This window comes from Danio rerio, chromosome 6, assembly GCF_052040795.2.
Source record: "Danio rerio strain M-AB ecotype USA chromosome 6, GRCz13ab, whole genome shotgun sequence".
In the NCBI taxonomy this organism is placed as follows: Eukaryota; Metazoa; Chordata; class Actinopteri; order Cypriniformes; family Danionidae; genus Danio; species Danio rerio.
The window spans coordinates 40,865,568-40,880,278 of record NC_141026.1 but is presented as its reverse complement, the minus strand read 5'-3'; the positions used below and the strand labels follow the sequence as shown (position 1 = coordinate 40,880,278).

At 33.5% G+C, this 14,711-nt stretch overlaps 1 protein-coding gene across 2 annotated transcripts in view; it reads right to left on the bottom strand.

The window, feature by feature from the left end:
- The window catches only part of atp10a (ATPase phospholipid transporting 10A), a 106,824-nt gene that overhangs the window by 27,492 nt on the left and 64,621 nt on the right, over positions 1-14,711 (bottom strand). For both annotated transcript variants that reach the window (XR_015493949.1, XM_087257641.1), the window contains exons 11-14: positions 13,722-13,825; positions 10,656-10,782; positions 8,445-8,629; positions 3,735-4,086 (exon numbers count right to left, since the gene is read on the bottom strand). Coding sequence is in view for 1 of the 2 variants with exons in the window: in XM_087257641.1 (XP_087113767.1) it covers positions 3,735-4,086; positions 8,445-8,629; positions 10,656-10,782; positions 13,722-13,825 (768 nt within the window). In the remaining variant the exon portion in view is untranslated. The remainder of the gene's footprint in view (positions 1-3,734; positions 4,087-8,444; positions 8,630-10,655; positions 10,783-13,721; positions 13,826-14,711) is intronic.

Below are 14,711 nucleotides of genomic sequence, written 5' to 3'. Positions count from 1 at the left end.
CAGTTTTATTCAACTGATTTAATCAATACAATTAAGTTTGGTCACACACATTTTCTGGAATAGAAAGATAAAACATTTCAATTCCAATTGCAAAAAATTGAACTAAAGTTAATTTGTATGGTTCTCGTGATTTTTAATAAAGTTGTATTTAATATTTTTATTTAATATTCACTAACATATTCATCGAAGTGTACACATTTTTGCATCACTATCTTAAGTTATTTTGTTAAATTAGTTCCAGTTTTGACTTTGATATTGACTAATCAAATATAAATACGCAAATTTATTATAGCAGCTGATAGAAACTATTATTTTAAAAGAAAGATATGGAAGGGGTGTATTCATTTAAGCTGAGACTATATAATGAAACATGAGCATGTGATCACTGTAATATGGACTGTTCTGCATGTTTTTGCTCAAGCGCTTGGTCTATTTAAAATATATCATGAATTACCAATGCTCAAAAAAAGAAACACTGAATGTTTGATCGTTGTTGGTAACAAAGGATTTTTTTCTGGCAAAAAAATGTCTTATGAGACTTTTTAAAAAGGCATTGATTATGACTCTCCTGAATAAAACATTTTCCAAGTTATATTACAAGCAGTCCAGTCCAGTAAAATATTCTTAATAGTACTTCAGTTTTTATTAAAATTGCACAATTAAGTCCTCAATGAATAATACAATGCCATGTACAGTTAGTTTCAAAAAGTTTGAGGTTGGTAGGATTTTCAAATGCTTTAAGAAGTTTCTTTCTTCCACAGCAAAGATACAGTTTAAAACAGAGTAATGCTTTGAACTGATATTATAACATTAAATCATACACTTACCGGCCATTTTATTAGGTACACCTGCCCAACTACTTGTTAACGCAAATTTCTAATCAGCCAATCATATGGCAGCAACTAAATACATTTAGGCATGTAGACATGGTCTAAACCAGGGGTGTCAAACTCTCCTTAGCTCGGAGGCCACATGGAGGAAAATCTATTCCTAAGTGGACCGGACTGGTCAAATCATGGTGTACTGTGTATATACAGTATAACTTAATAACAACAACTTCAGATAGTTTTCTTTGTTTTAATACGATCAACATAAAACACCATAAGCTGGAGCATGATGACAACACGATCTCATGGCAATTCAAAAAAAAAAAAATGTTTTTCATTTGATCAAAACCTGATTTTGATTTAGTGGCTAATATGAATTTATACAATCTCATTCGTAAAATTTAGTATGATTTGCTTATTCACAAATGACGGTTAGGTTTAAGGGGTGTGGTTGGGTGCCACGCCTCCTTTTTTATATTGTACATTTTCATACAACTGAACCCATACCAATTAGCAACTAAACTGACCAAACGTGAAATAGTTACATTTCCTTGTGAGAACACCTCAGTGTGGTATGGCAGGGCATAGATATGGTCTTTCTGTCTGAGAAGGCTGTCAAACTGATGCTGATTCAGGCTTCTCGACTGGATGAAATTAACAGTTTACAGCAATTTCTTTTACTGAAAAATTGCAAATCATTTTTATACTTTACAGAATCATTCCACGGGCCAGATTAAACTCATTTGCGGGTCTGATTCAGCCCGCGGGCTGTACGTTTGACACCCCTTGTCTAGACGATCTGCTGCATTCCAAACCAAGCATCAGAATGGTGAAGAAAGGTGATTTAAATGACTTTGAACATGGCATGGTTTCAGAAACTACTGATCTACTGGGACTTTAATGCACAACTATTTCAAGGGTTTACAGAGAATGGTGCGAAAATATCCAGTGAGCGGCAGTTCTATAGACACAAATGCCTTGTTGATGCCAGAGGTCAGAGGAGAATGGCCAGACTGGTTCGAGCTGATAGAAAGGCAACAGTAACTCAAATAACCACTCGTTACAACTGAGGTATGCAGAAGAGCATCTCTGAATGCACAACATGTTGAACCTTGAGGTGGATGGACTACAGCAGCAGAAGACCACACCAGGTGCAACTCTTGTCAGCGAATAACTGGACATTGAGGCTACAATTCGCACAGGCTCACTAAAATTGGACAATAGAAGATTGGAAAAACGTTGCCTAGTCTGATGAGTCTTGATTTCTGTTGCGACATCCTGCCTTAAATCAATGGTTCAGGACATGGTAATTAGGGGTGTCAAAATTAATTGTTTCTTCGATGCACCGCGATGCAGACGCGGACAATTCGGTATCGGTTCAGTAATAATCATAACCGGTTATTACTGACGTCATTTACCTTATATGTGCAGCGCAGCGCGAAAGAGCCAATCGCAACCGTTTTTGTTGAGGGTGTAACCAATAAAAGGGGTGTAAGAGAACTAGACAAGGATCAGAAATTGAGCTGGATATTTATATTGTATTTCTTTTTTTTATTTGCTAAATGCTCGTTTTTTTAAAGTTACAGTCTATATATCTGACTGTTTGTATTAAATGACACAATTGTATTACAAATAATACCCTATATAAATATATTCATACATTTTAATACAAGAGCTGCTGCTGTGAAGAAAATATAAATGCATCGTCAATGCACCGTGATGCACCGAAATATCGAGTTGAACCGAATCGATGGCATGATAATCGTAACCGAACCGTGAGACTAGTGTAGGTTCACAGCTCTAATGGTAATAGTGGTGTAATGGTGTGGGGATATTTTTTTGGCACACTTTGGGCTCATTAGTATCCATTGAGCATCGTGTTAACGAGACAGCCTACCCGAGTATTGTTGCTGACAACAGTATATGCATCTTCTGATGGCTACTTCCAGCAGGATAAGGTGCCATGTCATAAAGCACAAATCATCTCAGACTGGTTTCTTAAACATAAAATAAAGCACATTTGGGATGTGGTAGAATGGGAGATTCGTATCATCATATTTACCAAACAAATCTGCAGCAACTGTGGGATGCTATCATGTCAATATAAATCAAAATCTCTGAGGAATATTTCCAGTACCTTGTTGAATCTATGAAACAAAGTATTAAGCCAGTTCTGAAGGCAAAAAGGGGTCCAACCCAGTACTAGTAAAGTGTACCTAATAAAGTGTCTGGTAAGTATAGAAATCCTTCTGTCCAATATAATAAAAAAAAAAAAAAATTTCATTACTACTAAATGTCAACAACATTTGTGGAATCCTATTTTCTTTTTAGGAGAGAGCGTTTACTAAAGATTTTTTTCCCACATTTTATAAATGTTTTTACTGTCACTTTTGATCGATGTAATGCACCTTTGCTCAATGAAAGCATTCATTTCTTTAAAAAAAATATTTCCATTTATTTTATGATGTCAGTCCTTATAAATAAGCTAATAAACCAGTCCTCTTGCGAAGAAAAATAACATATTTTTCTTCACACAGGCTACTTAAAAGTGCTTTCTGGAGCTTTCAAGGCTTCAGTCTCTGTTTATTTTACATAACAGGATGAAATTGAGCAAAGAAACAATTTCTGGTCTTAGAAAAAACCTGATGGCAAGCAAATAAGGCCATCTTCAATTTTGGGAGAGCTATTCCTTTAGAATCACCAGCATTAGTGAAACTCAATGGGGTTCATTTGTGTGTATAGTCTTAGATTGCAGTTGTGTGATGGTTATGACCACTGAGGGCCCATCAGCTGCAAATTGAACCTTAAAGACTCTGTTCTATTTCATAAAGAAAAAAAAACCACACCATAAAGCTTGAGATTAAACATTTAAAACAAAAACCAGATTCAATCCGATCCTCCACTTACCTATTGCCAGCGTCATGACCTTGAGCTTGTTGCGCACTAGCTTGACCACCATGCTCTTCTGCAAGGGCGTCGAGCGGCAGCACAGGACAGACCTGCAGCTCCGGGCCACAGCCAGAAACTTATCCTCCAAACTCTTGTCCAGTGCATAGGCCAAGGTGCGACCATCGATCACAAGGCCGAGCCGGTGCACCAGGAAGGGGCCGGAGTGGCCGGAGGAGGTCGGAGAACACACAGGAGAAGAGAAATGGATGCCAGCGTAGTCTCCTGCTGCTTGAGGACCTGCTCGAGGGTCGCAGAGAAACTTTGCCTGGATATAGTGCAGACTGTTCTCCAGCAACCTAGCACAGGCCTCCTGGTAAAATCCACATTCAGACACAGAGAAAAAAATAATAATCAGGAAGGTCATGAAAGGACACAATGAATGTTTTATGAGGATTCAATAACAACATCTTTCCAAAAAAAGATGACTCGGCTAAATACTCGGGTAATAAACTAAACAGACCATAATGACATAGTAAATTATGTAAAATATTTGTTGTAACAAATTACTGGATCCTCCAGCCAAAAATGAAAACGTTATCATTTAAGTCCTCCTGATGTCACATTTCTTAAAATATTTTATTTTTGCTTTAAGTTTAGTTTCAAACTTTTGCTTTGAAGGTCTCCCACAAAAAAAATTGACATACACACAAACTAAAAACAAACAAAATTGTGTTTGTTAGTCTTAAGAATATCTATAACAGGGTTTCTGCAGGTCTCATAAAGTCAAATTTAAACTTTTAAAGAACCTTTAAAAACCATTATTAATAAAAGACTGATATGGGGCTCATCACTTATGACTTCGATATTTCTTTATAATGGAAAAGAAAATGTTTTTACCATTTAAATGTTTTTTAAAAACTTCTAATTTAATTATTAATAAAGTGTCAAAACAAGCAAACACTGGTTTTATAGTTGCACTTTAACATATTTCTTAAAAACAAAGTTAAATATAAGCGCAGCTGTCTGTCCAGTTCAGTGTCCTCACCATAAACTAATGGAGAAGTTTTAAACAAATGCTATTGAGTTAGTAAGGACATAAACAGATTATACTGGTAATAAAGTTAAAAATGCAGCTATTTGTTAAAAGTTTTATTAAGATGGATTGCTGGGGATTGGATGATTTCGGCCTGAATAAGTAGCTTTTTATGTGCATAAGAAAAGTAGGATCCGTTTAAAATGATTCAAGACATAAAACATAATATTTTGGCAAATTTAAGCCTAAAATTTTGTTTAAGCAATTTAAGACATTTTAAGACTGCGTACAGCCGGGATAGTCTGCAATGACATAATTTGCAATAAGAAGATATTGAAGAAACATCCAAAGCTTGCAGTTTGTCACTTCCATCTAAACCAGGGATGTCAAACTAAATTCCTGGAGGGCTGCAGCTCTGCACAGTTTAGTTCCAACCCTGCTCCAACACACTTACCTGTAGGTTTCAAACAAGCCTGAGGGACTCAATTAATGTGATAAGGTGTGTTTAATTAGGGTTGGAACTAAACTGTGCAGGCCTGCGGCCCTCCAGGAATTGAGTTTGACATCCCTGACCTAAAGGGACCAATGTTTTTCTTTTGAAATAACATCATATTTCACTCTCCTCAAATCTTCTGACCAATCAAAAGTTCTCTAGTATCAGACATGTCCAGCCCCCTCCAATATGATATTGCTATATGCAGTTGAGCTCAACCACTCTCAACGTCAGAGCTGTGCTAAAAACGAAACTTGAATGGAGGATTGTTTTTACCATATCAGTTTGAGCCAACGTGTGACATACGTGTAAAAAAATAATTTCACCGCTTCATATGCACGAGGGAATTATTATTTTTTTTAGTGGTGGCGATTGAATGAAGAGCAATGGCATTTTAATTGTGGTACACTTTAAGCTCTGAAACTATGCAAACCCTTCAACTTCACAAAGAGCAATATTACACACTGCATGAAAATATCTTGTGTGTTCCACAGAAGAATGAGTGTCATACAGGTTTGTAATGACATGAGACTGAGTAAATGACAATTTTCATTTTTGCTTGAATCATCATTGTAAGCAAGAAAACAGTTATGATTAATCCTGCGAGTCAGTGATTAAAACATTCCTGTATGACAGTTCTTTGCTCGTGTGTTTTTCAAAACAAAACTCATGCGAATGGTTCATGTGTTCTCTGAGGAGACAATGAAACATAACGAGAGCTCATTCAAGTCCGTCCAACTGTTCTGTGAAGGAAACATCTACATTCTAATAAAGGACAACGTCATGCAGGGAATGTGGTTTGGTATATGGGTGTTTTTTCAACTATAGACACTTTTGTATAATAGAATAATTAGTCTGCATAAAATAAAAGGCATGTTTTAACCATCCCTTTTGTAAAGTAAATACAAGTTTGTTAATCTGGAATAAATTGGACTGCTGTCATTTTGTAAATATTACAAAAAAAAAAAAGAATAAATGTGCTTATTTTAAAATCACATGTTTTAATATAGAATTATTGAAAAAAAAGTTTAGATTGTGGCAAACTAAAGATTTTGTAATTCTAAATCTTAAGTTGTAAAAAAACAGAACTAAAAAGGAAGTAAAAACTGCAACCAAAAGTGGACTTGGGAAATTGGGAGTCATGTATTCCTACAGTTTTAATATTATACATTAAAAAGTACTGGTTATAGTCATATAACAGTCCTGCCTTGACATTTATCATCTTAATACAAAAAATATCTCTTAAAAACACATTTTGGCCAATGTTGATCATTAAAAATGGCAAAAATCAGCCTACTGGTAATTTTTAACCAATAAATAAGCTTAAACCAAACATACACACAGAAGAGAAATGGTAATATTAGAAATAAATAAATAAATAAATAAATAAATAAATAAATAAATAAATATGTATGTATGTATGCATGTATATATATATATATATATATATATATATATATATATATATATATATATATATATATATATAAATATAAATATATATATATATATATATATATATATATATATATATATATATATATATATATAAATATATATATAAATATATATAAATATATATATATATATATATATATATATATATATATATATATATATATATATATATAATTAAAATAACTAAATAAATATCCCTCTTGAGACATTACAGTGCCCATACTGGAGAAAACACCCACTGATAAGTGAGGGGGGCTTGGGGTTGGTACAATAGTGGGAGAAATGAAACTACAGTTTGTGTTTCAACTGGCACAAACAGCTCTATGTTAGAAGCAATACCTTCACACATTTTTCTCATTCCTGGTTGCAAAAAGCAAAAACAGAATAATAATCAAATCAGAGAATGAATAATTAAACACACGATCAAACAGAAAGGACTCCTGAGATATGTTGTAATAGAATTATGTAGAAACAGGCTTTTAACTCCTTGTAAAAAGTGATATTTAAAGGTGCAATAGGAGATCTTTGAAAAAGCTGTTAGCCTGATAGCACTGAAAGCCTACATGAAAGTGCAAATCACTATCCAAAGCCACGACTCCTGAACGCATAAACAACATCGCCACAACACATCACATAACATTCACCAAAAGGAAGACTTTACAGTACTGTTAATAATTACAATTTAAAAATTAAAAAAGGTTAGTTTGTTTATGTTTGCCAACCATTCTCTGTCTGAACTGCATCTGTGAACGCAGCGATGACATAACCCTTGATGTGCCATTAGTTATTTTGACAGACAGGTAGGACAGCCCATTGTAATGTTCAGACTGAAAGATTTCAAAGAATTTTTAAATACATATAAATACACTTATATAAATAACAGGATGTGAAAAGACATTTAACCAGCATTACAAAAATTGTTTCTGAAGACAATTCCCTTATTGCACCTTTAACATATTTCAAACCCTCTAGTCCAGGAGTGCCCAAACTTTTTCGTATAAAGGACCAAAAACCAAATATCATTATGAGCCATGGGACGACGGTAAATATACCGAATTATAGTAAAGTTGCCATGGGTCATTTCCTTATTTATTTTTATAATCTTTAAAATATATAATAAAAAACATTACAAATCTAATTAACCAATCCAGTGTAACTTTTTAAAATGAAAACATAACATTGGAGTACAATGCTGAATACACTAGTCAAGCAGAATCTTTGCCTTGATTTGCTCAAAGTCTCTGTATTGTAATCTATCCATAAGGTAATGTCCTAAATCTAATTAATTTAGAATATTTATTTGAAACATTTGCTGTCAATTAGCTTTTAACAGAAAAAAAACAGAAAAAACCTAAAGACAGTTCCTAAAAATATCTCTAAACAGTCCACACCTTACTTCTCTTCTTAGATGAGATGGCAGGCCGAATCAAAAATTACTGTGGGCCTAGTTTGGGCATCTCTGCTCTAATTGTAGGCAGAATTATTAAGAGTAGTCTTGAGTATATAAAGTGCTTTATATATTTACATATTTCTTTTTAAAGAATGCATATATGAAACATTTTCTTTATAGTTTTGGAAATTCTGAGGAATTGCCTAAAAAAATTTACTTTTAAGGACTTTGATTCGGAATCTGACTGAAGGATTAACTACAGAAATAAATCAATCATTTATCAAAACTAATTTGTTCAGCACACAAAGGTAGCAGTGATGTGATAGAGACTGCAGCAGTGCATGCTGGGTATACCTGCGAGTCAGCATTAAGAGTGATGATCTCCTCCTCTGGGTCCAGCAGTTTGCAAGCGTAGGCAATGTTGATGGCAGTCTCTTGTTTATCTCCTGTTAGCACCCAGATCTGAAGACCGGCTTTCCTCAGAGAGGCGATGGTCTCGGGGACCCCATCTTGAAGTCTGTCCTCAATACCAGTTGCTCCTATTGAAAAAGACAGAAAGAAAGATTTACTTGTTACTTTACCTAAAAAAGTGAGTAAATTTGTTGCCTAAAGTTTTTTTTCTTCACTTTTTTCACACAATTCCCACATTTTTCTTAAAAACATAAACACATATTACATAATTCTGACTCTTGAAAAACAAAAACAAATTATATATATATATATATATATATATATATATATATATATATATATATATATATATATATATATATATATATATATAGTGGGGGAAATACGTTTTGAAAACGTCATGTTTTTTTTTGTGGGAACAATACTAATAATACTTACAGATGTAAATTACCTTTATAGCTAACTCTGGTACAACATGTCATGTTGTACATTGTCCCTGTATAAATAAATAAAATAACTGAATACTTCTAAAGAAGCTGCTGGAGTTAAGCTAGATTTTGGTAAAAGCCCAAACAATAAAAACATAAAAATAAAAATAAAAAGTACTGAACCACTGAAATGTATTTAATACTTTAAATAAAAGGCTTTTTTGGTGATGGCAGCTTAAAGACACCTCAGGGGTGTAAAAGAGTGTACAAATTTTGATAATTCTGTGGCTCCTGTCTATCAAATCTGATCTTTACTTTGTATTTTCTATTGGATTCAACTCAGGTAATTGGCTGGGCCATTCTACAGCTTGATTTTCTTTCTCTGAAACTTACTCTCTCTGCTTGAGAGTTTCCTTGGCAGAGTTTCGGATCATTTTCTTACTGTAATGTCCACTCTGGTTTTATCTTCATCATCTTGATAATGTAGATGTTGGACTGAAGCACCTGATATTAATTTACAATGACAAAGGGCAGAAATTTCGGGTTGCTGAATAACTACTGAGAGATTTCGGCTGCAGTCAGGACTTTCACTTATTTTCTACGCCTCTCTTTCTTTATGATCTCATACTTTTCCCTTGGGTAATTTCATTTTAGCACACATAACTTCATTTTTAAACTAACTCGGTTTTTTCTTTGCATATATGTATTTCCTTTGGTTATTCTAAACATTCAGTGAAAATTTCAAATCAATGGCATCTTTAGAAATATGTTTTCTGTGATGTGTTCAATAGTTGGGTCGAGGCAAACAACACACTTTTTTATGCCTCAAAGTTGGAATGAAATCGTAATTTATTCTTCTTATTTTTTATTTGTATATAGTAGTGCTTGCTATAAATGATGTATCTGTTCCCTTTATTATTTTGTAAAAACTCATTGCCCTCAGAATTGCCCTTTAATCAAATATCATAACCTTCTTTCCCCCTTGAAATGACTTTTCTTCACTTCTGGTAACATGGAATGCCTTTGGGAAAGGGCTATCAAGGGCTTTTTCTGCTCTGCCTTCATTCATCAATCTTTCTTCATTTTGTTAGCAACACCCATCTTCCAACAATCTAATCAGTTTGTATAGAACGAAATCAAGTACAGTCCTTTAATTTCTAATTTCAAATGGATGCGTCATGATACAGGAAAGAATGACAATCTTATCCTTCGTTTTATGGCAAATTAAAAATTAGGTGATCAAGAAGTTGATGATCTCTGCCACATTTCTAGTAAAGGGAAATGCATTTACAGCTTTTGCTTCAGCAATGCCTTTTAAAACCAGTTTAAACTCCTAATCCTAATGGTTAATGGTCAGATAACACAAAGCTGTATGTGTGTGAAGAAATGGCATGTGTATCATTATATTAGATCTGTGAAACAATCTCTTTTACATGAAGACACCACGCCATTAACACAACTCAACCCGATCTCGTCCCCTAGGGTGGGAATCACTTAATTTCAGCATAAATTGAAGTGTACATTTACGGAAGAAAACTCAATTGAGGAGTTTAGAAACAGGGCTGGCTGGTACAGAGAACTCGTCCCTATGTAATTCTACAGATATTTTTCATGTTCAAACACATTATCATGCAAAAAAGTATGTTAAAAAGGCATATTATGAGCCCTTTAACAGCAGGTGAAAACAAGTTCTTCAAAAGACGATTGCTTCAGGGACTATTATTACCCAAAAGTTGGAGGTTGGTTTCAAGTCGTAACGCAGACTCAAATAGCAGCTCCTCTCTCCTCTGTATGGCTGTTTCTGCCTCCAGGTGGCGCTGTAACCAACTAGCATATTCCTCCTTACTGAGCACCTGGAGGAAAAAACAACAACAACCATATCACGGGTTAGTAGGGCTACACAATATATCGTTTAAGCTTTGAAATCGCAATGTGTGCATCTGCAACAGTCACATCGCAAACTACACTGAAAAAAAAAAACATTCAGAGATGATTCATTGGATTTACAATTTTTTTAAAGTGGCTATAAACAATTAATTTGGGTTGAATTGAAACAAACTAATTAAGTTAAACTTTACTAAATTTAATGTGTTTGTTTAAATTCAACACATTTTTCACATTGTTTTTCAGTGTATGCAATGTTGAGTCTGGATTATAGTTGATCAAGAGCCACAAAACATAGTAGTCACAGCTCAGTTTAACCATAATAGAGTGATGGTTTATCATTTGCATTTGTTTTTAATGCCTGTGAATGAGCTGTTCAAGAGAGTTTAGATAAAGATTTATTGCATTTAATTATTTATATAAAATGTATATGATTTAAACTGTTAAAAAAATCTAAATAAAAAAAATACAAAACTCTAGTTTCAAGCCCTAATAAATCCAAGAACTTTTAGTTATTTGGATTATAGAAACAAGACAAAGTAAGCATTTTCTGCATTATTATTATTTAATTTCTGTATCTGAATACTTGTCCTGAAAATCATCAAATATTGATTTTCAAAGCATCTTGTGAAATATCAAAATTTTCTAATTTAGTGCAGACCTACTGGTCAATGCTGGGTAACTCAGATTCTGATCGTATAATGTAGATTACGATCTTGTTAGCATATATTATTACATATTTAAATACTTAATCAGATTTCAATTGCTGTACCTAATCAGATAACAGTAAATGTATTGACTACGAGTGTTATTTTAATTAACATTATTTATATTTCTTTTATTTTTCCATGACTGAATTAGTTATCTTTTTTAGCTTACTAACCTTCTACAGTTCCTTCACATCCACCAGTTTTTGTGCCGTTAGTAATTCAATGCTTTGCTTAATCCATTTCAAGTTGTCGATAACAAATGGATTCTCTTTCTAATTGTATTTTATATCAATATGCTACAAAATTAAATCAAATCTTAAATCTTATCCTGCTGCATTTCTTTCATCAAAAATACAGTACAAATTGTAAAATTTTGAATGTTACTGCACTATAAAAAAACTGTTCAAAAGTAGTTTATAATTTAATTTTAGAATTTTCTCCAGTTCCAGTCACATGTTCCTTCAGAAATCCCTCTAAAATTACTTAGAATTATTATTATTATTATTATTATTATTAATGGTAATAGTAATAAAAATAATAATGACAGGAGTAATAATTTTATTTGAAACTACATACAATAAGCATTTATTTAAAATTGTAATAAATATTTAACAGTTTAACTTTTTTTTTAACATTTAATAAATGCGCCTAGAAGAACAGAAAACGTTTAACCGGTAGTGTAAATCAATCAAAAACATCTAAAATGCTTTAGTCAAGATTACGTTACTAGCCACAATTTAGTCATGTAAAAAGGAAATATTCTCAGAAATCTACTTATGACTGAGATGATAACACAGTGGGTGTCATACTGTGGTACTTTTAAGAAGACAAAAAAAAAGAAAATAGCAGAAAGATGTGAAAAAAGCAAAGAAGAGGAAAAACACAAGTTATTCTGGTTGCTGGCTTAAAAAAACAAAAACGGGTGGAGAAAACAAAACTAACACAATAAAAGGCTTGTTAAACTTTAAGGAGCTCCATTTATGCATGAATTCACACTTAATTGTGTGAAAAATAATTGTATCCAAGCTGTTTAAAGCTTTCCTTCTGTTAAGGTGACTTCAGCTACAGAGGCAGTCAAGCGAGCCAAAAACAAGAATAAATAAATAAAAAAACATATATGAAGCATTAGATAAGAGCTAGAATTTATTGAATGATTCAAATAAATAAATAATAAATAAATAATAGTAAGGGCGTCATGGTGGGGCAGTGGGTAGCACAGCAAGAAGGTGGTTTGAGCCCCAGCTGGGTCAGTTGGTATTTCTGTGTGGAGTTTGCATGTTCTCCCTGTGTTGGCGTGGGTTTCCTCCGGGTGCTCCGGTTTCCCTCACAAGTCCAAAGACATGCAGAACAAGTGCATTGAATAAGCTAAATTGGCCGTAGTGTTTGTATGTGAATGCAGAAGTGTATGGGTGTTTCTCAGTGTGGGTTGTGGCTGGAAGAGCTTCCGCTGTGTAAAACATATGCTGGATATGTTGGCGGTTCATTCCGCTGTGGCGACCCCTGATCAATAAAGAAACTAAGTCGAAAAGAAAATGAATAAATGAAATCAAAGTAAACTTTTTTTTTTCTTTTGTGCAAAATCTTATCACATCATATGGCACTCAGACTAACACATGCAGCTCAGAACACGGAGTTATAAAGAGTGAGAGCATATATTACTATCCATAAGATATGGAGAGAGAAGGAGAGATGAGAAAGACGAACAGAGAGTGAGAAAGAAGCTTGTTGATCTGTCACACAGATCAGCACACTGGGAAAAAGCTCACATACTTGTAAACCATCTGTGCAAAAACACTTTTCTCAAGGCAAACACTTTGTTTTTTTGGTGCAGTAAGATAAACCCAAAAGTGGCAATGTGAAAACAAAAATTAGAGCTGGTAAACTACACAAAATTAAGTCATTACTTACTCAGTAACAAACTCTGTTTCCTTAGATTTACCGGATTTAATAGGCACCAATTTGAGTAAAATGACAATATTTGTCGTATTTTCTAAATTACAAATAATATAATATAATAAAATATAATAAAATATAATATAATAAAATATAATATAATAAAATATAATAATATAATATAATATAATATAAAATGCAGCTTTTTATTGTATTTTTTATTTCACAAAAAAAAAAAAAAAAAAAAAAAAACGTGTTATACATTTTTGACCTTACACAAAAATATGCAAATATCTAATTGTTACCTTTTTAGCGATACAGAGTGTCCTCAGACCATCTGCAGCATACAAATTTAAGTAGTTTTGGGTTTTATACAAGATTTTCCTTTGCCGCTTTCCTTTGCAATCATCTGCAATACAAAAACATAAACAAAAAAACATTAGACAATCCATCAAAATCTTTTAAACTAACATTACACACACATAGTGAGACAAACACACAGAGCAAAGCATGAACTAATCACTCTTCCAGGTTGGTTTTCTATGCTGCCGTTGTCATCTTCAACAAGGCCATTAGGTTTAATCAAGACGGTGGAGTGTTTTGACAGGTTGACTGGATAATCTGGCTACGGAGCGATTTGAGGTTTATCGCTCCTGTGTTATTGCTCGCTGCATTGCTTCCTGGCAGGAAAAGCAGAACAAACTGTTTGGGATGATCACTTCCCAACATGGAGGACTATCAGCCAAGACGAGGGGGCGAATGTGCCAAACCTCACATTTTCACTGAATGATTCATCACCACCCCTGCAAATGTGGGACGACTGGACCTGCTTTTCCAAAGACTGATGCACAGTCTCAGGTATTTAATGCTTTTAAAAATCGTGTAGGTTTATTAAATGCCCATATCATGTTCTGACATCACTCTCAAAACAGAAACAATCATCGTTGATCTAGTATTTAGAGGTGAAGTGTGTGATTTTAAACTTCTAGCAATAGAAATGTAGTGGTGAACACAGTGTGGGATGACCCATGAAACTTTTAGTATGTCAATGAGAGCTAAATTAAATTGAAAAAGAACATTTCAGCTCGATTATGATTAATGAACGATTTTTATATTCATTTTAATGCCCTTATAGTTTACTGACAGGTTTTGTACAGTAAATATGCTCACAATATTACAATTGACAAATTTTTCAATAAAGGGTGCACTACTTGATTTTAAAATAACTTAAGGAAACACACACTACTACTATCTATGATTATTCATTGAACATTACCAGTGAAAAACTGAATTTA